The 27,939-nt window shown below is 43.7% G+C and overlaps 1 protein-coding gene across 2 annotated transcripts in view; it reads right to left on the bottom strand.

Moving 5' to 3' along the window:
- Positions 1-27,939, bottom strand: part of AP3B1 (adaptor related protein complex 3 subunit beta 1) — a 328,644-nt gene that overhangs the window by 278,150 nt on the left and 22,555 nt on the right. For both annotated transcript variants that reach the window (XR_012639514.1, XM_074952685.1), the window contains exons 2-3: positions 6,835-6,910; positions 1,017-1,091 (exon numbers count right to left, since the gene is read on the bottom strand). Coding sequence is in view for 1 of the 2 variants with exons in the window: in XM_074952685.1 (XP_074808786.1) it covers positions 1,017-1,091; positions 6,835-6,910 (151 nt within the window). In the remaining variant the exon portion in view is untranslated. The remainder of the gene's footprint in view (positions 1-1,016; positions 1,092-6,834; positions 6,911-27,939) is intronic.

Genomic DNA, 27,939 nt, shown 5'->3' with positions numbered 1-27,939 from the left:
TATAAATAGAGCTCTCCTGAAATAAATTTTCAAAATTTTAACTATGTAGAATTCTATAAGTTGTAGCTAGAGGAGATAAAGAAACAGTAGATAAAAGTTGATCTTTGGAACTAGTGGAAGTTCTTATTTACTTTTCAGATATTAAAAGGAAGAGAGGGTTACCTAGGAGGAACCATGACTACAACATTTGTCGCCTCAAGAAGATACCTACGTGGCCCCACAACAGTTATATCCTTCCAAGGGATTCCTGGCCAGGCGTAGACTACAAATTTACATGCCCAAGTATGGGAATCTGCACTAATGCTCAAAGAAGAATGATTATATCTAGCTTTTTAATAAATTAACAACAAAAACTGTTTGCAGACCAGAAATTGTTATTGTAACAATGCATTTCAACACCAAATTTGGATTGGTCAGCAATTTCAGAGAGACTTATTTAATGAAGTTAAAAATAGCTTTTGTGAAGTAAATGTAAAGGTTATTGAAGATACTATTTTGATAACCATGCACACTGAAGCTCTCTATTTACAGAACACATGTAGTACACCACTGGCAAAGGGCAAGCTTCTCTCCAGTGTCTCACCCCTGCTCTACAACAACCACTTTTTGTGGTGAGAAAATACATCAGTCTATGTCCACTCTATCCTGGGCCTTTTTGCAGAGACTGTTACCAAAGGCTAGTTAGGTTATTTACGAAGCACTCTTAGAAACATATACCACAAACTACAAAACTTCTTGAATTTGTTCTTTAAGGATTATTTTCACAGTTATAAAAATTCACTCCCCCACCAAACCACTACAAGAAAACTAGGCTCAATACTGTATATTTCCTTATCTCAGATACCAGATTATACTATTTCTACAAGGCTCCCACTAAGATTAAGCTTTGGTGAATTCTAGTAAAATACAACTTAAAGGTATTTTGTGATTTACACTAAAGTGAAAACTAAGTGGTACTTTTATAACAAAAATATCTTCCGTAATAGTACATTTTTGTGTGTTCTTTTTAAGAGTACCTCAATATTTTTACTGGCCACATTCTTCACAACAGCTGGAAACAACTCAGATGCATTCTTCCCCTTAGCAATCATCTGAAAGAGAAGGATGACATCGTTAATAGTTAAAAAAACATTTTGGCCCTGTTTTTCCAACCTGTCTTTGAATAAAATGTAAAAAATAAACAAACAGTCTCCTTTACTTGATTGCCAGCCAGATGCTTTGCGCCAGTAAAGGGAACACCATCACCTTGAGCAGGGCAGGAATTTCAGTACCTTGCACTGTATTAAGAAATACAGAAACTGGATTTTGACATTCAAAAGTTGCAATTTTTTTTTAATTCACTTAGGCATTGACAGCTTTTTCAGGCTGGCAATTTCAAGATCTATTTTCAAAAATAAAAAGCCAAAACTAAACCAGAGTATATTATGAACAAGTTTTATGAAGGTTTGCCGTAAGAGTTAGATTTTAGTGCACAAAAGAGTACAAATACTGTGAAGTAGATGTTACATTCAGAGTTAACACAAGAGTAAGTAAGATTGCCTGGCACACCGCACCTAAATGAAAAAAACCATCAAGCAAGGGTATGCACAAAAGGAAAAAAGTCTGACTTATGAGTACTGAAGTATATTAATACCAGAAAAATGGTTGTGTTATTTTGTTGGGTAAGAGCATACAGGTTTTGATGCACAGCACCACAGCCAATGTGTGAAGGGGGTGTGTGCGCAGCTCATGAAACTCAAATATCTTTCCAGTAAAGAATTAATGATTCAAATTTACTTTCTACATTTATTTTAGTTTGCCTTCTCACTTGATAGTGTAATTACAGATTAAATTAATTGTGACACTTAAGTACAGTTTAGTTTCATCCCTCACTTCTGTTACTCTTCTTTTTTTAAGGAGCTATTCATGAAGCTAAATATTTTAATATGTAAAGAAGTTGTAAAATTCCCATCTCCACTGGATCAGCAAATTCAGGGAGAATCATTTTTAACATTGTAATAGATAGGTATTAATCTCTCAGTAATTCATAGTCAAGTAGAAATAATGTGAAAGTTAAAAACATTTTAGCTCTGTTTTTAAGTTCAGATGCTAGGTAGACAGGGAGATGGACCAAGGTTAAATACCTTCAGCCAGCGACAAGAGACATTTAAACCAGGATCCAGTCACCCTGACACCTCAGGTTGACTAAAGGTGGACAAAATATCAAAGGGACACTCAAAAATGTCAGATTCTGCAGACAGGAAATCCGAAGTTATATAGTGGAATATTGGCAGATGACAGGCAAAAGCTATCACATACCCCCTGCTCACCCTGACTCTAGATGGTACAAAAAAAATCAAGAAGTCTGTAAAATCATGAATGGTGCAGGGGAAAGAAGTTTTATTTACCCCTTCACACAACACAAGAACTATGGGTCACCCAACGAATTTAATAGGAAGCAGGTTTAAAACAAACATAAGGAAGTACTGCTTCACACAATGTACAGTCAACCTGTGGAACTCATTGCTAGGGAATGTTGTGAAGGCCAAAAATATAATTGGGTTAAAAAAAAGAATTAGATAAGTTCATGGAGGATAGATCCACCAATGACTATTACCCAAGACAGTCAGGGATGCAACCCAATACTCTAGGAGTCCCCAAGCCTCTGACTGCCAGATGCTGGGACTGGACACCAGTACAGATCACTTGATAACCGCCCTGTTCTGTTCATTCCCTCTGAAGCATGTGGCACCGGCCACTGTTAGAAGACAGGATACTGGGCTAGATGGGCCATTGGTCTGACCCAGTATGTCCATTCTTATGTTCTTATCTGGGAGCAAACATTACACATTGTTGAAATGCTGATGTAACTTAGACCCACATGCTTTATAAGACGACTAGAATGCGTAAAAAAAAGGGGGGGTGGGGTGGGGACTGTCAGACTATAAAGGGAGGAGGACAAGAGCAATGTCTCAAATATGCAGCGTATTACAAAGGGGTCAGGGAAAAAAGAAGAAGCTGGAGAGGAAAGGATAATGTTAGAGAAATTTAATACATAGTTAGGGCCCTACCAAATTTATGGTCCATTTCAGTCAATTTCACGGTCACAATATTTTCAAAATTGTACATTTCATGATTTCAGTTATTTTAATCTGAAATTTCACGGTTTGTAGTTGTAGAGGTCCTGACCCAAAAAGGACTTGGGGGGAGAGGGGTGAAGAGTTTTGCAAAGTTATTTTAAGGGGAGTTGTGATACTGTTACCCTTACTTCTGCGCTGCTGCAAGTGGCAGCACTGCCTTCAGAACTAGGTGGCCAGAAGAGCCCAGCTCTGACGGCAGAGCCACCGCCAGCAGCAGCGCAGAAGTAAGGATGGCATAGTATGGTATTGCCATCCTTACTTCTGCACTGCTGCCTGCAGAGCTGGGCCCTCAGTCAGCAGCCACCCAGCTCTGAAGGCAGCAGTGTAGAAGTAAGATGGTATGGTATGGCATTGCCACCCTTACTTCTGCGCTGCTGCTGCCTGGGCACTGCCTTCAGAGCTGGATGCCCAGCCAACAGACTCTGCTTTCTGGCCACCGAGTTCAGAAGGCAGCACAGAAGTAAGGGTGGCAATACCATGATCCCCCTAAAATAACCTTGTGGCTCCCCCTGCAACTCCCTTTTGGGTCAGGACCTCCAATTTGAGAAACTCCGGTCTCCCCCATAAAATTGGTATAGTATAGGGTAAAAGCACACAAAAGACCAGATTTCACAGTCCGTGACATGTTTTTCATGGCCGTGAATTTGGTAGGGCCCTAGATATAGCCAACTTTTGCAGACTTGAAGACTAGATGCCATGCATACCATTTTATTTTAATCCAATTCTCTCTCATCTCAACTTTTATTTTACTACAACCCTGTTGTTTAACACTGGGAATTTAAAACAGAACATCCCGGAGAGGTTAAATCATGTTCAATTTCTGAGAGACAGTGAAGGGTGGATTTCTTGAACCTCCTCTGTCCAGTATCTTAGCTAGAAGAGCCCATGTAAAGGGGTCCTCCTCACAAGGTGAGTGGGCTGTCAGGGCTGTGGTTCTAATGACAAATGACCAGACAAGAAATAAATTCTGTTCCCATCTGATCATTAAAGAGGCAAGATCTACTGATGAAAAGCACTATATAAGAGCTAAGTATTATTACTACTAAGACATCAAACAACTTGCTATGAAAAGAGTTTTCAAAAGATATGGTTGATCATCTAGTTTTGAATTGTTACCACATACTTACAGCCTATCAAGAAAATATATATGTAACTTGCATTATTTAACAGACCAACCATAATAGCTCCAGTGTACCATGTAGATATGCATTTAATATCTTTTAAAAGTATGTATTTTGACTCATTAAGTAATAATGAGTGTAAATTCTCTTTAGTTCATGGATCATTAGCTCAAAAGAATATAATAGGGCTTTCCAGGACTAAGGTCTAATCATACCAATTTAGCTGCTATGCATAGCTATTAGGAGCTCAAAACCTGTATGCCTTGTATACCCAAAGCTCCTACTGAAGGCACCAGGAGTTGAGTATGTTGCAATGAATGCAGGATGGAGCTCCATGCCTGTATGCTGTCCTGTGCACATTTCTGTTCAACACAGATGCTGTACATGTGATGCAACACATTAGGTTTTCGGGTTTTTTTATTTTTTTTTTTTATTTTCTGTATAAAAAAAATTGGTGGTAAGGGGGCAGGTAGTAGAAGTTTCTCCAAGAGGGGTACTAAACACTTGAACTTGTTTGCTAGCTCCAAATCTTTCCAAATCTAGGCTCAGGCCACTTTCAGGACACTGCAAGCTTCAAATATTCTCCAAAATTTTTCCTTGGGGTGACAAGTATAAGGATAGCAGGAAGATTATGATTGAAGCTGCAAGGGAGATTACATTGGTTTTCATGGGGTTCAGTCAGATTTTTAAAAGAAATATTAAGATGTGTTTTTACAGAATGCATTTATAAATATTAGTTGTCATATACATCTAAATTTTCCTAAATAGCAATTCTTTGTAATCTTGTAAACCTCTATGATTCTCAAAGTTATTTTTACTGCATTAACGTGTATTTGGAAGATTAAAAAACCATCACTTGTGATATGAACACCCTATTTAATCAAATTTCTATTTTTATTTTTTTACTAATTGAAAGTAAACTTAGTTTTACTGCTCTCTTTCTGAAGTGCCAACCAAGTCAGAACAAGACTGTTCCCGTGCTCAGAGTGCCTTTGACAATATAATTTTAACATCTGTTACCTACACCTCAGCCAACTCTTGCCTCCAGTTCAGACCTTAAGCTTATGTTCACCTATATAAAGCTCTTTGCAACATGCCTCAATGGAAAAGGACAGATATTCTGAGCCTCTGAAGGTTGAGGCTTCAGGAACTCTAGCACCTTTAATCACCATTTTTGGGGGGAATAGGGATTCACTCTTTTGAGGTGGATTGTAGGAAGTTACAGATAGAAACAGTAGTCCTCTTTCAAAACGAGCAAGTGGTAGTAAAACAAAAGAAACAGTTTTGTATAATCTACTGCATCTGAATATTTGTAAAAAGCAAAGGAGTACTTGTGGCACCTTAGAGACTAACCAATTTATTTGAGCATAAGCTTTCGTGAGCTACAGCTGTAGCTCACGAAAGCTTATGCTCAAATAAATTGGTTAGTCTCTAAGGTGCCACAAGTACACCTTTTCTTTTTGCGAATACAGACTAACACGGCTGTTACTCTGAAACCTGAATATTTGTGAAGCTCAGCAAGATAGACTTCCTTTGACTTAGTTACAGATAAAAAGAAAAAACTTTACATCCTATAAATTGGTCTCTTCTCTAACTATTCCCTAGGCAGCTTGACAAACACGCTCTAGCTGTTCCAAGACTTTTTTTGGGAGACTCCCAGAGATCTCTGTTAGAGTGGGTTATCTAGTTCCATGATTCAGATCATATGTTACAGTTCATCACCTTATCAAGGTGAGGGTACGTCCGCATTTCCACAATACAGTGTTTGATCAAACACTCCATCAGGAGGAAATGCAGAAGTCCTGGCCCTTGTCTAGACTAGGAAAAAGTGATTTCCCCCTGTCCCCCAAATGAGCAATCTTAACCTCAACTGTAAATACCAATGCAGACCTTTAGCAAGCATAGTAAAAGGTCTAACCTCTTTACACTCAGCGGTTTTGGGAATCTCATGTACAGGTATACAGATGAGTTTTTAAACTTTTGTAATTCAGGTTTAACACTCAAAAAACCTATAATGCTTGTTTAATATTAAGCATAAATTGCTAATAAACTGGATGCCAGTTCCACTTTTTAAACTTAAATTGAAACCTGAAGCAGTAGACTCAAACGTCAATTTAAAAAGTTATTTATATTTTAGGGGGAAAATTACATAGTGGATTGATAATCATTTGCAAAAAATAAAGTTAAAAACATTTCAAATATATTTCTCAGTTTACTCCAAGTAAGAAACACCTTCAGCTTTTCAGACTACTCATCTGAGAAAAATAACTGGAGTGTTTCTTTGACATAAATAGGAGTTGTGCGACATTAACAATAAGGAGAATACAATCAATACCTGCATTTTTATATCACAGCTCTACACATTTATAGAAACATTTCACGCATCTGTCATTGAAATATTTGTGTACTTGTATCCATTTTAAATTTTCCATCTTGATATTTAAAGAAAATAGCATTTCACCCTAGCTTTTCAAACTATTTACATATTAAAATACTGTAGTGAAGGAGTCAAACAGAGAAACCAGCATTAACATGTATTGGCAAAAAAAAATAAAAATAAAATTTTTTTTTAAAAATCTTTGTATTTCACATACCCCAACAATCCTTTTCATAGCATCCAACTTAGCAGAATCTTTATTACTTTCCAACATTTGCTTTAGGTCTTCATTCCTACAGTGGAAGTTAAGAAAAAAATGGATTAGAAAATTCAATACTGTAAATCAAAAGCATCATTTTATGGTCTTATAAAACTGGTTTTAAAGAAGCAACAGTTAAGTCAGTACATGGGACAAATTTGTTGCTCAAATTATTAATTCTGTGATGAGCTGCCACTTATACAAGATAATGCTAGAAGTAACAATCAAAATCAAGCTCTGAAAGATGATTAGTATGTTACCATTACATCCAATTTGGGAAACAGTCTTTAGTTACATATTATTACTGCATTTTAGCAATAACGAATGCAAAGTGTTCCCCATCCCTTTTAAATTGTACCAACCATTGCTCTGAAAAATGACAGATTGATAGCTATGAAGAATTAAACCTTCTATAGCCAAAGTATTTGTTGAACTCTAGCAAAAGCACAAGATTCCTCATCACTAACCTGCCAGCAGGCCTCACCCTGGACTAATAGGCCCAGCTCAAGATGACAATAGTTCAAATTAATTAGTCACCAGCCTCTTTGCAAAAGTTGCCAATAAGGATGTTAATTAACACCACATCTGATTGTCTGATGTTGACACCTCCTCTTCTAGGATCTATAATGACCGCCACCTAATTTAAAATACTGTAGAAATGCCAGACTAATTTTCCCTCTGGTCTGGATTTCAACTGGAGACAAGCTCCCTTCTCCATTACCAAGTATCCAGCACCCTTCCAGACTCCACTGATTTGCAGTCCCCCTCCATCACCACACACACACACACACACACACACACACCCTTCAGAAAATATGAGAAACATGAGAAGTTTTTATGAAAATTAACTCCTTGAAATCAAGTAGGTAGCATCGAGTGAGTAAACCTCTTTCCAGAGAAACTCCTTGTGCTAAGGAGACACACAGAGGTGCCCAAGCATCAACTTCTGAACCAACGGGCCACTCAAATACCCAGACAGAATCATCTTCAATACACGAACAAAACCCCCTTTGACCACAAACCCCTAGTTGTCACATAGCATCCCATAATAGAACCCATACAGGGCATCATCAAACAACTACAACCCATACTTGATGGGGACCACATCCTGAAAAAAATCTTTCATGAACACTCACTTCTGGCCTTCAAACAAGCTCCCTACAGACCAGGACACACCAACCCAAAGTGGCACAACACCCTGCCAAAACAACAGGTGCAAAACCTGCAGACATATGTCCACTGCTACAATGATCAACATCCCCCACAGAACACTGTGGAAGTATAACGTTGTATAAGGGGACATGCTGGATACACTGTATATGAGAGGGCATGCCAAAACATGTTACAAAGTATCTGAGGGAGCACACGTAGGGACAGTTAGCTTTTGAATGGAGAAGCAAGTAAGATAGAGCCAGCACGTCTAAGAAGCAGGCATCAGAATGGAAGGTGTGAAGGGCAATTAGTTAAGTTAACTGGAAGCTGTTAAAGGAGATTGTTAAGGGTGGCAGGTAATTCAAGATACGTGACTGGTCTCAGGGATCTCCAAGGGTGGTGACTAAAATCTTTTTCTTCTTTTGTCTGTAACTTCTCTGTAACTTATTCTCCAAAAAACTGTATAAATTAAGAGACACAAGCCCCACTCGGGGGGCTCACTTCTAAATGTATTAGCAGAGCATCTTTGCTAATAAAACAGAGTGGTCTGATAAATTGAGAGTCTGAGTCAAACTTTGACAACACCTTTCAAGATCCATGGATTTTACACATGCCTATCACAACACGTGGTACACCTCATCCAGTGCACTAAATGCCCCCTCAACAACAACTATGGGATGAAACCAGACAATCTCTATGGATGGTTTGAATGAAATTGCACAGGAAAATGATAAAACACAAAAACATCCTATCACCTGTAAGTGCACATTTTTCACAAAGGAAACCTGCACAAAGCTTTCAAAAGACAAGCCTGGGCACTTAAATTCATTATTTATGGACTGAACAGAGACACTGGATTTATGACTTATTACAACAATCTGTAACCCACTGACCCACTTTTTTTGTCCTGACTGCAGAGGTGTTAACAGGCCACCCTACCTTGAATAATCCCTTAGGATATGTGCTAACTACTTATGCAAAATTATCTGTTCCAGCATGCTCTCTGTTGTGAGGCAGGGAGTACCTCTCCCAAAGAAGAGCTCCCTGTGGCTCAAAGGCTGGTCTCTCTCACCAACAGATGTTGGTCTAATAAAAATTATCTCACCCATCTTGTCTCGTTAATATCCTGGCACCAACATGGCTACAATTACACTGCATGCCTCTGAATGAGGCAGTTACTAAGGATTATCAAGAAGTGAATACGTCAGGCCCTGGCAGAACAAAGGGGTAGCTACAACCTAGGTGAAAGCAGCTCTCGCCTTTCTCTTCTAGAGACCTGGAGTGTAAAATTTCACAGAAGAGGAACAAAGGAACAGAAGTATAGGTACAGTCCTTTAAAACCACATAAACTGAGAGGTTCGACAAAGGGGAACACAAAGTGGCACGTTTCAGAAGGAGAGGGAGCTTTTTGATTGTTGGACCAGACATAGCTGAAGAAAGCTAGCTGCAGGGATCAGGGAGGAGACTCCATGATTTGAAGGAGCTGGTGGATTGCAGACCAGAAAAGGGGACTTGGAACACTGAAAAAAAATTGACCCAAATCCCAAAAAACACTGAAGAGTGTTGAGGAAACTGAGGCAGGGAATTATGTGCAGATGTTCCTTATTTTGCTTACATCTCTCTTTTGTGCAGTCTCAAGTAAACTGATAGTTTCAGAAATCTTTCTACAAAGTCTGTATTTGTTTCAAATATCATGCTTCCCCCTGCAGGGATAAACTGTAAACCAGAGTGCTCACAAAGATGGAGCTCTGGGAAAGGGTGTTCTTAAAATTATTGAGGCTCAGCACTTGTCTTGTGTAATTGAACAGTGGAGTCCCACTTCAGAGAAGGGCACAGACTGTGTAACTTTTGTAGTGAGCCTGACACAAAGGGAAGAAACTGTGCTTTGAACCTACCCAGACCAGACTGAAAGGAAACTTAAAAGCACACTGATCCAGCATTGAGATCCAAAAAGAGAAGCCTGGTGAGCTCTACCAGGGCTGTAACGGAAGTACTATAGGAGTTGTCCAACTATAAAAATCCATGTGCATAGTCTCTAAAGGCCCCAGAAGCTGAAAAACCTTTCAGCCATGAAAGTTATCTTCCTACTGCTTACTTTTGTCAATCACACACTTTTTTGCAATGCTATGCACACAGCTGTCAGGGTTCCCTCCCCACTCTGAACTCTAGGGTACAGATGTGGGGACCAGCATGAAAGACCCCCTAAGCTTATTTGTATCAGCTTAGGTTAAAACTTCCCCAAGGCACAAATTCTTTGCTCTTGGACGGTACGCTGCCAGCACCAAGTGATTTAACAAAGAATCAGGGAAAGGACCACTTGGAGTTCCTATTCTCCCAAAATATCCCCCCAAACCCCTACACCCCCTTTCCTGGGGAGGCTTGAGAATACTATCCTAACCAATTGGCTACAGAGTGATCACAGACCCAAACCCCTTGGTCTTAGGACAATAGAGAAATCAGTCAGGTTCTTAAAAGAAGGCTTTTATTTTAAAAAGGTAAAAATCACCTCTGTAAAATCAGGATGGAAAATAACTTTACAGGGTAACAAAAGATTCAAAAATACAGCAGAACTTCCCCTAGGCTTAGTTTCAAAGTTACAAAAAACAGGAATAAACCTCCCCCCAGCAAAGGAAAAGTTCAAAGCAGAATAAAAGATAATCTAACATGCCTTGCCTGGCTTTTACTTAAATTTTTGTAATACGAGAGACTTTTAGGATGGTTTATAGGAGAAGGCGTTTTCTGACCTGATGCTTCTCTGCTTCCCAAGAGAACACACACACACAAAGGCCTTTTCTCCTCCTCCCCACAAGATTTGAAAGTATCTTCTTTCCCCATTGGTCCTTTTGGTCAGGTGCCAACCAGGTTATTTGAGCTTCTTAACCCCTTACAGGTAAGGAGGAATTCTAGGCAACCCTTAGCTGTATGGTTATGACACCAGTGAAAGTGATGGATATGGACTATGACAACAGTGGTGAAAGCACATCAAGAAGAGATCCAGTTGGATAGTGTGGGTCTCAGAATAATGACTATTTATTTTGTGGAGAGAAAAATAAGTATGGACTAGAAAGAATTAACCTGGGTGATAACCAACATTATTCTTATTAAGGTCATCCTTGGTCTGCTCTTCAATATATGTAGTTACAGTTCCTTGATCTTCACTGCTGTCAACTATTCTACTGTCCAACAGCAATAAAACATGCCATAAGACCATGCTACAAAACTGGTTCTGTATGGGGGAATGAGTGTCAACCTACTGAATGCCTAACACCACTTCCAGCGAGAGGGATGGCTGAGGACTGGCAAAGGGGACTCCCACACACGCTACCTGTGGGTCGAGCCACCACAGGAGGAAGTCGAGGACCGGAGAAGGCAGAGTCATGACCTTGTCCAAACTGTCCCAACCCGGCCGATACACTGAGGCTAACCACGATCGGAGCAGCCTGAGTCTGAGTGTTGCACTGCATACGTACAAGGAGGTAATTCCTTGCTGTGGTGGTGGGGAATTGCCTGAGACCTTGAATGATGTTGCCCAGGGCCCAGAACCTTGATTCCAGGAGGTATGCCCTGGCCTGCATCGAGACCAGTGCCACCCCTAATAAATTCTATCCACAGCGTCGACTTCCCCACGTTCAGGAGAAGGTCCAGTTCATCGAAGGTTGTTCTTATGAAGTCAACTTGTTCTTCCACTTGAGCCCTGGAGCAGCCCTGGATCAGACAGTCGTCGAGGTACAGAAACAACTGTGCCTGCCACCTGCACAGAAACGCGGCCACAACTGCCATATGCTTGGTAAACACACGCGGCACTGCTGAAAGGCCAAACGGGAGGACTAGGAAGTGGTAATGCCTGCAGCTGACCACCAACCCGAGGTACCTTCTGTGGGACAGTGTGATTACGATATGAAGGTATCCCCCCTTCAAGTCAAGGGTGGTGTACCAGTCCCCTGGATCCAAGGAAGTGATAATGGAGGCCAAAGAGACCATGCGGAACTTGAGTTTCTTCATGAACTTGTTGAACTCTCGCAGGTCTAGGATGGGCCTGAGCCCGCCTTTGGCTTTCAGTATTAGGAAACACCGGGAATAAAAGAAGAGGGATGAACAAAGGGGACAGACAGGATGAAAAGTTAAGGTGGGATGGATCCAGTCTTTGCATTGGTGCGCCATCCTTGTGCGCACCTTCAAAAGGCCTGTTTTTGGCCTGAGAACGGTTTAGACTGGCCAGAGCCCAGGCCAGAGGAAGGATGAGGTCTCTTTCTAAAGTCTCCTGCATGAACCCTCCTGCCTATTCTGAGGCTGGTAACTCCTTGGCGGGGGCTGTGGTTAAAAATGCCTCCGCTGGTTGGCAGGGGTGTGAAGGCCAAGGAACTTTAGAGTGGCCCTAGAGTCCTTGAGGCTGTGGAGGCAAGAGTCAGTCTTTTCTGAAAATAAAGTCTGACCCTCAAAGGGGAGGTCTTGGCTGGTCTGCTGGACCTCATACGGGAGGCCAGAGACCTGCAGTCAGGAACTCCTCCTCATGGTCACTCCATTCACCATGGTGCGCGAAGCCGCATCTGCTGCATCCAAAGCTGCTTGCAGAGATGCCCAGGAAATTAGTTTACCCTCCTCTACTAGCGCGGAAAACTGCGCGAGAGTCCAGGGGCAGGAGTTCGGTAAGCTTTGCCAAGGCTCCACATGTACACGGAGTTGCAACCCCCCTTTCGAGTAAACCTGTCTCCTGAAAAGGTCCAACTTTTCGGCCTCTCAACTTTTCAGGGAGGGCCCCTGGTATCCCTGGTACTCGTGCTGGTTGGACGTATCCACTACCAGGGGGTGCATATATAGGTGTTCATATCCCCTTGAGGGGGACAAAGTATCTCAGACCTTTTCACGGTGGGCGGCAACGAGGACAGGGTCTGCCACAGTGTCTTAGTGGCTTCGCTGATGGTTTTGATCAGCAGCAGCGCGATACAGGATGGCCCAGGAGGGGAAAGGACAGCAACCATCGGGTCGGTCTCCTCCACCACCTCTTCTGTTTTAATATTGGGGCTCTGGGCAACCCATCTCAGCAGTTGCTGTAAGACCCTGGTGTCCTCCAGGGCTGGAGCTGTTGATATGCCAGCCACCACCTCATCCAGGGAGGAGGAAGATGAGAGGCTGAGTGGTACAGGAGCCTGCTCTATGCCCTTGGCCCCTCTGGGGTCCCAAGGAGCGAAGACCTCCAGCGCCGCAGTCAGCACCATAGACATCGGCGCCAACGCCGGTATGCAGGTCAGCTGAGTCACCAGTGAAATCCCCAAAGCCGAATGTGTGAGCAGTGGCCCGAAGGACACTGAGACCACCAATGCCCATGCTTTGATGATAGGCCCAAAGCATCCAGAATGGCCACGGAGGAGCTTGCCAGTGGCCCGGCATCAGTGCTGGATAGAGTTGGCGTTCTTGGTGGGAGCGGGACCTCCTGCTCCTACTGGAGTTCGATAACTCTGTTTCTGACTCTGAGGTCTCCAATTGGGATGACCATGGAGGAATGGAGTCCCTCTGTGCCAGTGATGGGTGCTGCAAACTGGTGGACCGAACAGCTCCACCACGTGGGTGGCTGGTGTGGGGGGCGATGCATCAGGGATGGTATGCATATTGCCACCATCACCGGCTTGCCCATCGATTGCACTAGGGCCCAAATGGGTGCCAGCGACCTCTCCCATCTTGGAAGAGAGGCTGGTGCCCTAAGTGCCAGAAGGTCCCATGCAGCCTCAAATGCCTCTGGCATGGGGGGTGGGGGGGGAGCTGCAGGTCTTCTTGGTGCTGGGCCAGTGAGCAATGAAGGTCCAGAATCGACTGGACCCCCACTGGGGCAGGAGTTGACATGACCCGTGGTGGTTGGGCACCAGAAGGAGGCTTACCAACCGCCTGAGCCTTAGGCATGGTCAGGGAACATCCTCTGTCCGAACTCTTCTTTTTCTGGGGCCCCGGGGATTGAGAGCAGTACCTCACAGAGATCTGGATTCTGTGTGTGGAGCCATGGCAGTGCCGAGGGTCTCTTCCTTGGCACCGGCTCACGCACTGAGATTACCGGCACACTGCGCACCAAGGAAGCAGTGCTTGGGCTGGCTCCCCGGCACTGGGTTCTAACTGCGGCTGAAGCACTGCCTCCATGAGCAAAATCCAGAGGTGCTGATCTCGGTCCTTTAAGGTCCTAGGGTGGAACCCTCTTCAGCTTTTACAAGCCCCCCAAAGGAAACTCCAGGGGGTGCCCAGGCCAACCCTATGAATACTCCTAGGGGAAAATCTTCTGACTCATGCATGCGGCATGCGCACACCTGATTGGAATTGACATGAACAAGTACTTAAAGAAGAACATGTCTTCTTTGCTGTATCTTGGGCGCTTTCTTATCTGGCAGAGACGCTTGGCAGCGGTGCATGGCATGTTCCTAAAAGCCACATCTGGTGAAGCACAAGGGACAAGCCGAAGCGCGATCATTAAATTCACACAGAGCCTTGTAACATTTCAGTTAAATACACCTTTTTCAACACTGCAATCACTTTCTCACTGACCCTAGCCAGGCACATATCAGCGCAAACAGTCAAAGCCTGGTGAATGTTGGGGGAGGGGGGGCGCTCCACATAGGGAAAAGAGCATATGCTCTCTGCAAGCGTTGTGGTGCAGCATTCTATGGAAAAAATTCTAAAATTCTCCACACTTTTCTACAGGCGGTGGTCATTCTAGCAGACATCTCACTGCTAAGGGAAAGCAGGGAAATAAGGGTACATCTTGTGGCTTCTGCCCAGCTCCCTATGCTGCTCGCCTATCTTCCACTTTGATCCCTGCACAAGTGATTGCCAAACAGCACAGGAAAGTTTCCTACAACGGGGGAAGGAACAAATCTACTCTGCCATGGAACCTTTGGCAGAGGATTACTGAGTACCTCCAGGAAAATTTCCTGGAGATCTCTCTGGAGGATTCCCATGAGATCACGGCGTGCGTCAACTCCCTGTTCCACTGTACTGATTAGCTACACAGGGAAATGTCCACCTCACAGAAACACAGCCAGCCTCCCACATTTCTATACCATGAACCCACCTCTGCACTACACAAACCACAGGCACTTACCAGGCGTCTCACCTCCTGCTTCTTGCTCCCTGGAAAGCAACTGCTGAGACTGGCTAGACCCCTCCAGAGTGGAGAACAGTTCCTGGCTGCTTGTCCCACTGGGCGATCCCTCCAGGAGTTGCACACCCTGATCTAACTCCACCTCTTCAACAATAACTTCATCCTCTGGGTTAGTTCTTCTTTCTGCTGCCTACATTCCCTCTGAAGCATCCATGGGGCTCTTGGGGATGGAGGTGGGGTCGTCACAGAGCATAGCATCCAGCTCCTTATAGAACTGGCAGGTCTTAGGTGAAGCACCAGAGTGATGGTTTGCCTCCCTCACCTTATGGTACACCTGCCTCAGGACCTTTATCTTTGCTCTGCACTGCAGCATGTCCCAATCACAGCACTTTTCGCAAAAGCCTTGAGAAATGTGCCTGTAGGTATCTTAATTCCTATGGCTCAAGAGCAGCTGGGACTGCACAGCCTTCTCTCCCCATATACTGATCAGATCCAACAGCTCTGCAGTGCTCCAAGCAGGAGAGCATCTGCCATGGTCACCTTGGAAGATGCAATGAGACCTCTCCACGCTGAGCCAGCAGGAAACGGAATTTCAAAAATTCCCGGGGGCTTCTGGGGGAGAGAGGGGGTGGCGGGTGGATTGTCATTTACATGCAGGACAGCGGAGTTCAAACCGCTGACCAGGGCAGTCACGATGGGCCTTGTGGGACACCTCTTGGAAGCCAATTAAAGCAATGAAATCAAGTGTGGTGTCTACACTGGCACTTTGTTACGAAAAATGTAGAGGAAAAGATGTAAGTCTCTCATTGGGGTGGATGTATTCGTCACCCAAAACAGACATTTTTCCTGATAAAAGTCACATCACAGCGTATATTCATGCACTGGTCGACAAAAGGCAGTTTTTGGCGACGAAACTTGGTAGTGTAGACAAGGCCTTAGATATCATTTTACCCACTTTTGGCAAGGGAGATTCACTTTAACGCTTTAACTCAACAACAGTAGTTACTACTTTACAAGACAACAGCAGTTTAAGGAACCTGCCCCTCCTCCCTAAAGCAGCAGAATCATACAAACTTCACCCACTTAGTCAACAGAGAAATGCCTGTTGCAAGTTGTTCTTAAAACCAAAAACAGTATACTAGTCAGAAAAACTCCACCGAAATAAGCCTGGTAGCCAGTAGACAAAAACTGTACTAGCAGGAGATTATTTTTTGTCAGCTTCCACAGGAAGTCGTCACTTTTCAGAGAATTTAAGTGTTTTATGAAAAATGATTTACTATGAAAAATTAACAAGCCTAAAACAGATTTAACCCCTCACACCATAACTTTGAACAAACTGGAGTCTCTCATTTACCAACATGCTTATTCTAATGAAAAAGAAAACATACTGTAAAAAAAGTTTTTCTGCTATTTAGCTGTATTTTCCAGTTGTCTGACTCAGTGCAGCACCATTAAATGTCCCCCAAATTAAGTGGCTATCTTCATACTTGTGTACTTGATACACCAATAAGCCCCAGAATTCTTTTTAGGATGCATCAAAATCATTATGCAGCAAGCAAAGAAAGTAGGACTGCAAGTTCTGGGGACACGAATGTGAGATTTGGGCTTGGAGAGTCCAGATATAGTAAATAGGAATGGCTGGGTCAAAGCTACAGAGGATGGCACGAACAGTATCTGTAGGGGGGCTAAATCATTCACAATTTAGCTGATCAGAGTCTGGTAGTATTCTCATGCACTGCTGCCTCCACTGCAAACTTCTGTATTGCTGTGTAACATAACAATATCCTCTAGAAGAAGAAGTGCTCTGGACACAAACCAAATGAAAATATTGTAACATGCAACACAGAAAAGATATAAGCCAGTTCATAAATTCCATAAAACTAATGGTGAAGACTTCCTACTCCCCAAGTTTCTTTTTTCAATGTGGTGCTGCTTCATTCTTCAGAAACTTCAAAACATATATGGTATTTGATTAATTTATTTGGAAATGGTGTTTCTGTATTAACTGTTAAAATTAAGAAAAAACCAAGTAAGCCAATGTAAGTTCGAAATTGCTTATCTAGTTAGACTACATTTTATATTTGCATTGAAATTGAGAGTGGGAGGAAAAGATTAGCAAGCATTAGATACTTACACAGTGAGATTTTGCTCATATTGATCAGCAACTGCATTGGTAAGCTCTCTTTCCTCTACACTAGGCTCTGGTTTCAGAGTAACTTGGAGGCTCTCTGCCATTTCAAGAACATATCTAATATTGCAGGATGCTTCACTAATTTTAGCCAATAATGAGCCTTGTTCCATTCTTTCAAATTTAGAAAACTTGAAGTTCAGTACTCAGCTAACTTAGCCTACATACACCAACCAATACTGAAGTCTAATTAAAAAAAATTTCTTGTGACGTAACAACATACCCACTCCCTTCACTGTTTTAATTTTAAAAAAATTCTATATAAATCTCAAAGGTCATTTCCCTCCAAGAATGTGTCTTATCAGCCGACTTCAACAAACAATGATACATGGCAATTACTTTACAGCCTTTCATTTTATCGGTTGCTGTGCAATGCAATGGTATTTGCACCACCTCAGAAATTTTAAAATTCAAAGAAATACTTCAGTTCCTTAATCAAACCCCCTAAAAAAGCTTAACACAAGCCTCAAAAATGCAGTTTACATTTTTGTGTTCATTAATTATTTTGAAGCAATACTTTCTTCAGTTCATGAAGTTTGAAAAATAACATTCATATGATTCATGTCCACTTCCCAGCACCAAAAGAAAGTACAGACGACTGCACAGCTGTGTCAATCCAAGGTAACTTTTAGCCTAGTATCCAAAAACGTTAGAGAGACACATTCCTCATTACTGGAAACTAAGCTGCATTAATAACTCCCTGTGAACCACACAAACTTTACTTCAGTCAACTTGCTGTTATACCAGTGCCAGTGCTACCTCATTGGAGGTCCCAAACAGGAATATTTTTGTTCTCCCCCTTGGCCCCCATCACACACCTACGTCTTACTAATAATTAATAGGGGGCCCTCTGGAGCTGCTTGGGGCCCTAAGCAATTGCTTAGTCTGCTTATGGCTAGTGCCGGCTTTCTGTTACACTACAAGTAGAAAGAATATGGAACACAAACTGATTTGACTTTTCTTTAAGAAAAGAGAAATTCAAAAGTTTTTAATCCCCATAAGAAACTACACACAAAAATATTCTAGAACTACAATATAAAACTTTTTTGACACTGCTTTAATTCAACACACAAGTATACCTTCGCATTTCCAGTGATTTCCTACCCTCTACGTACCAGAAGGGCTAAGTTACCTTTTTATTCAGAGTAGCAGCCGTGTTAGTCTGTATCCGCAAAAAGAACAGGAGTACTTGTGGCACCTTAGAGACTAACAAATTTATTAGAGCATAAGCTTCCTTGGGCTACAGCCCACTTCATCGGATGCACAGAATAGAACATATAGTAAGAAGAAATATAGATACACATACAGAGAAGGTGGAAGTTGCCAAACTATAAGAGGCTAATTAATTAAGATGAGCTATTATCAGCAGGAGAAAAAAACTTTTGTAGTGAAAATCAAGATGGCCCATTTAGACATTTGACAAGAAGGTGTGAGGATACTTAACTTTAGGGAAATAGATTTAATATGTATAATGACCCAGCCACTCCCAGTCTCTAATCAAACCCAAGTTAATGGTATCTCGTTTGCATATTAATTCAAGCTCAGCAGTTTCTCGTTGGAGTCTGTTTTTGAAGCTTTTCTGTTGCAGAATTGCCACCCATAAGTCTTTTACTGAGTGGCCAGAAAGGTTGAAGTGTTCTCCTCCCACTTTTTGAATATTATGATTCCTGATGTCAGATTTGTGTCCATTTATTCTTTTGAGCAGAGACTGTCCCGTTTGGCCAATGTACATGGCAGAGGGGCATTGCTGGCACATGATGGCATATATCACATTGGTAGATGTGCAGGTGAACGAGCCCCTGATGGCGTGGCTAATGTGATTAGGTCCTAGGATGGTGTCACTTGAATAAATATGTGGACAGAGCTGGCATCAGGCTTTGTTGCAAGGATAGGTTCCTGGGTTAGTGTTTTTGCTGTGTGGTGTGTGGTTGCTGGAGAGTATTTGCTTCAGGTTGGGGGGCTGTCTGTAAGTGAGGACTGGTCAGTCTCCCAAGATCTGTGAGAGTGAGGGATCATTTGTCAGGATAGGTTGTAGATCTTTGATGATGCGCTGGAGAGGTTTTAGTTGGGAGCTGAAGGTGACAGCTAGCGGCGTTCTGTTATTTTCTTTTCTGGGCCTGTCCTGTAGTAGGTGACTTCTGGGTACTCTTCTGGCTCTGTCAATCTGTTTTTTCACTTCAGCAGGTAAGTACTGTAGTTTTAAGAATGCTTGATAGAGATCTCGTAGGTGTTTGTCTCTGTCTGAGGGATTGGAGCAAATGCCGTTGAATCTTAAGAGCTTTACAACTCTAAATACTCTTCTTTTTTTTTGACCAAGCGTCGGTCCTTTTCCTACCCCCCTCATCTCTTTTATGCTTTTTGGTTCTTGGCATTCCTAGCATAATAGGATGCAGATGTTGATTGGGGCAGCTAGATGTTACCAGAATTTTTTTTTTTTAAATCGAAAGTACAAAGTCCCTTCTCTGAAGGATACAGCCTCCCTATGTTGATCCCACAGCATGCCCTACTACCCATTGCACACACTATGCTGACTTTTAAGGCTTATGGTAATCAATCTGTAAGTATATTTCAGAAAAATCTAAACGCTGTTCCTGATACATCTGCCCCTCACATTTGCCCATGTTCTTTCCTCAACATTGCCTCTAGTCGCAGAAAGTTTAGTACCCAGAATACCAGACTAGTCTCTAGTTATCTAGGGGAAGTTATTCTCCAGCTGGTTCAGTTAAACTAGGCTTTAAAGATGGAGAGGCCTGCTGGTTTCATGGATGAAAATGATTAACTTAAGCAAGATGGTAGTACTCCTAAATTTACTTTAGATCAGGGGTCGGCAACCTATGGCACGCGTGCCAAAGACAGCACGCGAGCCGATTTTTAATGGCACACTGCTGCCTGCCGGGTCCCAGCCACCGGCCCCGCTCAACCTGCTGCCGAACCCAGGCTGGGACCCCGGCAGGCAGCAGCGTGCCATTAAAAATCCTGCCCACCCCGGCCCACTCTTCTCCCCCCCTGCGGGGGCATGGAGAAGAAGCTTGGTCCTGCCAGCTGCTGCTGCAGAGCAGGAAAGCTCCTCCCTCCCCCGCCTCTTCCCCCAGCATGCTGGGTTCCTGCCCCTCCTCGCCACCAACCAGCTGATGGCCCTTTCGGAGGAGGGGGAGAAGCGGAGCCGGAGCAGCGAGGCTCCATGGAGGCGGCGGAGAAGAGGTGGGGACGGGGCCTTGGGGAAGGGGGGTGGAATCAGGGCATATCCCCTCCAGCCCCGTGCTGTGAGCTGCTCAGGGCAAGGGGCTGGGAGCACCCCCACAACCCCAGCCCATACCCCAAACCCTCTGCCCTGACTCCTGCACACCCCTCAGCCTCCTGCCCTGACCCCTGCACCCCCCCACGACCCCAGCACCCCTCACACATACCCAGCCCCCCCACACCCCTTGCCCTGACTCCTGCGCCCCCTCACATGCCCCCAGCCCTCTGCTCTGACTCCTGCACCCCCCTCACACCTCCCCAAACCCTATGTCCTGACTCTTGCACCCCCCACATTCCCACCCCCTGCACCAAATGGGAGTTCCTGCACCCACCCCCCACTCCCTGACATTCCCACCTGCACCCCTTGCACCAAATGGGAGCTGCCCAGGTAAGCACTCCACCCCCAAACCTCCTGCCCCAACCCTTAGTCCCCGCCCTCATTCTAGCTCCTGGCCAGACCCTACAGCCCAACCCCCACCCTGCTCCTTCACCCCCAGCCCTGTGCTCAGTGCATTCCCACCTTCAGCTCAGTGCAGAGAGGAAGAGAATGGGCTAGAACCAGGGAGAAGGTAGGTACCCACTCTATATGGGCAGGGCCAGGATCCCAGACCGGCAGCGGGTTGAGTGGGGCCGGCGGACGGAACCCCAGACCGGCAGTGGGCTGAGCAGCAGCGGGCTGAGCCGCTCAGCCCACCGCGGGTCTGGGGTCCCAGTCGCTGGCCCCGCTCAGCCCGCTGCCAGTCTGGGGTTCTGGGTGCCGGCCCCTTGCCAGCCAGGGTCATGGCCACAGGTCCCGCTCAGCCTGCTGCCGGCCTAGGTGAACGGAACCCTAGGCTGGCAGCGAGCTGAGCGGACCAGCAGCGTAAGATCAGCATTTTAATTTAATTTTAAATGAAGCTTCTTAAACATTTTGAAAACCTTGTTTACTTTACATACGACAATAGTTTAGTTATATAATATATAGATTTATAGAGAGAGACCTTCTAAAAAACGTTAAAATGTATTATTGGCACACGAAACCTTAAATTAAAGTGAATAAATGAAGACTCGGCACACCAATTCTGAAAGGTTGCCGACCCCTGCTTTAGATTGACAGTCTCCTGTCCCCATCACTACAAAACTGCTTTTTGACTTACACTGAATGATTTTTGGAACGTTTGTATAGATAGACCATAACTCAGAATATGGACCCTTCCCACTGGTGTTGCTGTGTCTCCTGTCAAAATGGCATTTAAGTGCTAAACTAAGCATTTAGTTTATATCATCATAATATGGAAAATAGGGCCCTAAGACCTTCCCAAATCTTTATTGCTTATGGGCTTAGAGGTTTGGTTTTATAGCTAGGTGGTTAAGAGAGGAGTAAGGGCGGCTTAGGTTAAATTGAAAGAAACTAGTTCACCCTGAGGTACCTCTGTTTTCACTCCCTTTCATGACTCACTTATTACTTCAGTAGAAACATGCTTCAGCACACTCTCTTTTAGCATACTTACAGGTAAGGCAGCACGTCTCTCGGAGGTCATGGAAGTCACAGATTCGGTAATTTTCCGTGACCTCTGACTTCTGCAGCAGCTGGTGCGGCTGGCTCCAGGGCTGCCCGAGCAGATCAGGCAGCCCCTGGCCCAGTTGCACCAGCCAATGCTGGGGCAGTCTCTGGCCACCGCACCCCTATGCCCCAGCAGCAGTTTGGGTGGGAGGCTCAGGACTGGGGCAGGGATGCCAGGCAGCGCTTACCTCAGGGGGCTCACCAGAAGCAGCCGGCATATCCCTGCTGCTCCTAGGCGGAGGGGCAAGTGGGCTCTGTGCGCTGCCCCTGCCTGCAGGCACCACCCCCGCAGCTCCAATTGGCTGTCGTTCCTGGCCAATTGGGGCTGCAGAGCTGGAGCTTGTGGCAGGGGCCCCCTGGCCTTCCCTCCCCCTAGGAGCTGCAGGGACATGCCAGCCTCTTCCGGGGCGCTGTGCAGAGGTAGGGAGCTTGCGAGCCCTGCCAACCCTCCCCTGCTCCCCAGCACCAGCAGGAGTCCCAGGCCCTGTGCCGCTGCCACCCCCCACCCCCACCCCCACCCCAAGCAGGGGTCCTGGGCCCTATGCCGCCCCCCACTCCTTCCAGCACCAGCAGGAGTCCCCGGGCCACCCCTCACCTCCCTTCACCCCTTCCCAGCACCAGCAGGGGTCCCAGGTTGTGTGCCGTTCCCCCCCACCCACACACCCACCAGTGGGGGTCCCAGGCCACCCTGCCCCAACACCTGTAGTCCTCCCGCAGCCCCCGGCCCAAGTTTTTGTTCGGGGTATATAATATAGTAAAAGTCATGGACAAGTCACAGGCCGTGATTTTTTGTTTACTGCCCCTGACCCGTCCATGACTTTTACTAAAAATACCCATGACTAAAACGTAGTCATAGGACATTTGATCTGAAGTTCAAAATTTTCTCAAAGTGGAGGGGCCGCAATTCCGCCTCACTTTCTTGTACAATTGTCTATCTTTGTGAGCTGCAGCTTTTAAGCACATGCTTTTTAAGATTTGTCTCCTTCAGAAACTGACTTATGTATTTGTACCATGTATAATACAATGAGGCCAAGACCCCAACTGTTCCTCTGGGTGCTACTGTAATATAAACAAGAATAAGAACTACCATCTAGACTTTTCCACGACCCAGTTCATGAAAGCAATCTCTTCAATCTTATTCCCCATCAGCGCCCAACAGAAATGGAACCTGCAGCTTGATACCGAAATGAGGAGTGAGACTGATCTAGAATCAGTCTTGATAATCACAAATTGATGGTTTTCCTTCTTAATGAAACTTATAGATACCATATATTTCAAAAGAAATGTAATCCAAGTTACCAAAGGTTTACGCAGAGGCCATCTGAAATCAAATTCCAAGGATAACTAAATACCTAACAACATGGTCTTTTAGTTACGCTCAAGAAGTCTGACTTCTGGTTTGGTGTCCCAAAAACAGATCTACTTAGAACTCAGTATTAACACATTGCCAGACAAAACTACTGCTCTCTCTGAAATTTTAAGCCAGAATTTAACAAGTACAAGTGAAGAATATTGCAGAAAAGTTGACTGTCAAACTCCTAAAAGCCTAGTTACTCCTAATGCTTTCTTGCATACAGCCAGAATTAGAAGTTAACTTCTGTGAACCACCTCAAAACTGCAATTTGAAAAAAACTTATTGATAGCAAACGTATGTAACTCAAGAGTTCTTTAATTACTACAAGATATCATATTCACATTACTATTTACACAATCCTTTAGATCCAAAACTGAAAGTCATGTTTGAATTTAAAGCGCAGTATTACTCATTTCTCCTTCTCAGCATTCTCAGTTGCACAATACATTGCAACCTTGTACTGAAGTAAGGATTTATCTACTTCCATAGCTTCAGGAGACTTCTCTCTGGATTATTCACTTTTGATCAAACACAGCATGCCAAGTTTCGGAGGGGGTTTTTCGTTTGTTTTGTTTTAGGGAATTATGTTGACACTTAGTGAATCATCACAAAATTTAAGGGCAAAAACCCTTTGTTCTGAAGTGGAGATCTGCATCAGTACTGATAATGCAGTTCAGTTACGTACTACATATGCACAGTACTGAAGTCATAACTTGCTCCCAAAAAAAAAACTTGCTCATGTTTTAACGTGTATATTATTTGAGACTAATTTAGCCAGCAGTGTATCTGAAAACAAGGTTTAATTTTATAGTTCTCAAAGAAAAATTGTAAACTCATTTTAGTGTCATCTACTATGAAACATATGATACAGTGTATATTAGGAATCTGTTCATTTTACTGTTAATTTGAGTTCTCATAAGAAATTACAAATTGTGTTTTGTCCACTTCATTGTATTACACAACTATTTGAGTGACATCTTGTGGTGCTATTCAGTATTACTTTCCCCTTCCATTAAAGGTATACTTATATTCATTATCGGTTTGCGAGGCTGAAAATTCAACAAAAATATCTTAAACATATGCATTTAAAGCAGTGCACTTTGGGTGTGATCTAAACACTTCCTCCTACTTATTACAATCAATCAGAGGAGAAAACAGCTGGTTGCTCTCAGCAAGACCCAAATTTCCTTGAGGTTTGAAAAAACCATGATGTAGCATCCAAAAGCAGATATTTTCTGGACTGGGGAAAAGAAGTGAAGGGGGAAATATACTTTATCTACAGTATAAACAAAAGTGCAAAAAAAAAATTCATTTTCCAAAATAAGCAGGGATAGAGGGGGCGAAAATGGGGACAGATTATCTACTGATTACCAGGACAGCAGATACCTCCCACCACAACCTTTCAGAACTCAAAATTCAGCTTCACAGCAACACTTCTCAAAGCATTCCCCATTTGTTGTTTCTCAGTTTCAAGTCAGATGAAAAACATCCCATTGAGAAAGAAAAATACACATAGAAAGGATTTAAAGCTAGTCAAAATCTTTCAGCCTGAACATATAACTTTATAGTTACGAGGCATGTGTTTTTTTATTTGCTGAGAAACAGGGTAAGACATACATACTTCAAACTCCCACACCCTAATTCAGTTCACATCACTTTTAAATAAAAGGTCAAGCTCAAAGGGACTACTTCCATGTTTAAATGTTGGCACATACCTTGCTGATTAGGGGCCCAAATCATTCTGTAAAGTATATTTTGTATTTGTGATCAGGTATCCAGGTGACCAACTGGATACTGTTCCTGGAAGGAAGAGGATGTGGCAGGGAAGACTTCAGAAGGAAGACTCCTATTGATTAAGATATAAATACTAGATTTTTTTTTATAAACGCAATTGAAAAAGTTACCTTAAATTTTGATCTGTGTGCCAAGATGCTTCAACTTGGCATTTTCATTATGACAACATGAATTTTTGATCCATTTACATTTCCCCCCCCGGAACAATATTTTTTACTGTATGATAAAAGCAACTATGTTCAATTACAGTACTACATGCTAGTAAATACCAAAAACAACTTATGTATTGCTTTATACAAATGAAGTGAGGCAAAGGTGGAGTATAGCCACACCACGTATTTCCCAACACAATCTTTTAAAAAGCCACACAATGGAGTTTTAGTTTTTTCCCTCCCTAAGAAAACACAAAAAGCACACAAAGTGAACAAGGTATTTAAATTAATAAAACAATCGTCGTTTCTCACTTCATGTATGCAAACATACAATTTTATTCCTTTATGTTTTTATCTTTGGACCGTGCATGACTGGAGACTCAGTTTTTCTAATCTTTTCAGACTTTCTATCACTGACTGCATCTTATTCCCTCCTAGTTTATTACCATCTATGAAGTGGATTAAATGTACAATTTACTTCCTCTAGATAACTTTAGTACATGGTACTGTCCTAATAGTGACATTTGTGGAGCCCCAGCTGAGACTTCCAATCTGATGTTATCCCTATTCCCACTTACCTGCTATTCCTGTTTATTTCAGTTCGTAGTCCCACTAGTCTGATGTGCGTCCACACTACAGATTTCTACGCAAACACTGTGTCCTGATCTCAAATTCTCATGATATTCCATATCAAAAACACCATTAAAATACAGATGCAGTCTCACCTCTGCATTACGTTTTTTCCTGTCAGCATGTAATTCTATCAAGGAAGCTATCTTGGTTATCCAGCAAGTTTTTCTTAGTGAATCTATGATGATAACAGCTCATCCATTTGTCGTGCAAGTGTCCATTATATGTATCCCCTTAGTCATATTTTAAACTATACTAACATTCACTAGTTCAGGGATAGGAACTTTTAAGGAAACTAGGAAAAGCTCATCAAATCTGATGCAAGGAGACATACTGAGCTGTGATCTTCTAGGTCGGTGGTTTTCAAACTGCAGGTCGCGACAACTCTGGTCAGCGCTGCCAACCGGGCCCTTAAAAGTCCCGTCATCAGTGCTGCCCAGCTAAGGCAGGCTAGTTCCTACCTGTTCTGACACCACGCTGCGCCCCAGAAACAGCCAGCAACAGGTCTGGCTCCAAGGCCGGGGGAGGCCACGGGGCTCTGCGTGCTGCCCCTACCCCGAGCACCACCTCTGTACTCCCATTGGCCAGCTTGGGTGGTGGTGTCTGCGGGCGAGAGCCATGCAGAGCCGCTTGCGTGCCTCCGCCTAGGAGCCGGACCTGCTGCTGGCTGCTTCCGGGGCGCAGTGCAGTCTGCGGTGCCAGAACAGGCAGGAAGCCTGCTGTAGCACGCCTATGGTAAACCCAACCCAGAGCCCCAATCCCCTGCCCTGAGCCCCCCCGAACCCAGAGCCCCTTCCTGCATCCCTAGCCCCACCCCATCCCAGAGCCTGCATCCCCAGCCCAGAGCCCTGACCCCCTCCCACCCCAACCCTCTGCCCCAGCCCTGAGCTCCTCCCTCACCCCAAACCCCTCATCCCCAGCTCCGTTGGGTCACAGGCATGAACAATTTTCTTCAACTGGGTCGCCAGAAAAAAAGTTTGAAAACCACTGTTCAATGTTAACTGCATCTCCCCCAACTTCACCAAATATCAGCACCATGGTTCCACCATACAAATGTTCTCTAGATATACTTAGTTGTTGCTGGGCCTCTTTAGCCACCATATGAACTCTGCCAAGAGGCAGCAGCTCAATCTTGGCTCCCATTGACAGTTTGTTTCTTGAAATTGCCTCTCCTTAACCCCCGTCTTTGTCTACTCTTCCATCAGTTTGTCACCACAGTATTGCATTTGTTGCTCCTACCACATTACACATCCCACCCCCTCTGCCTTGACCTACACATAGCACATTTAAGTGCTACAGGAAGGAGAATCAGTTTAGCTGTAGTTTTTATTTCTTATAATCCATTGGTCTTGACATCTCTTACTGGGTCAGACCTGCCCATTCTACAACAGACAGCTCAAGTTGAGCCCTGCAGCAAATGGTTCAAAGGTAAGGTTAGTGAGACCTTTAAGAATCTGATTGAAGCACTACATCTTCTGTTTTTGTTCTATTTGTGCAGCACATAGGACGAGAGTCCTGGACGCTGAACAAGGCTCCTAAATAACAGTTGTCTTGGTAAGAATTTATTCGAATTTATACACATTGAAGAACCTATCCATACACTCGTGGTGCTTCCTGACTAAAAGTACATTTGAGTTTTTAATAGACAATTTGTAAATTAAAAAAAATACCCCCAAACTAGGCATTAGCTTCATCTTGAAGTCTGAAGCACCATATTGATGAGATTCCCACCCTTGCATCTCAGATCCTTAATATAAGACGACTTAGACAAGTTTGAGACTTTGAAGAATTTTGTCCTTTGTGGCACAGACAGACCAGACTTAATTCTGAGACCAACTGCCAATGCCCAAAAGCCCCCTCCTAGAATTATCCACTGCAGTTCAACTGTGATCAGAAGAATTCCCAATTCAACTGACGACAACATAACTG

This window comes from Natator depressus, chromosome 5 (assembly GCF_965152275.1).
Source record: "Natator depressus isolate rNatDep1 chromosome 5, rNatDep2.hap1, whole genome shotgun sequence".
NCBI classification, from domain to species: Eukaryota; Metazoa; Chordata; order Testudines; family Cheloniidae; genus Natator; species Natator depressus.
Note: the sequence above shows the minus strand (reverse complement) of the source record. Positions and strands in the feature narration are given on the sequence as shown.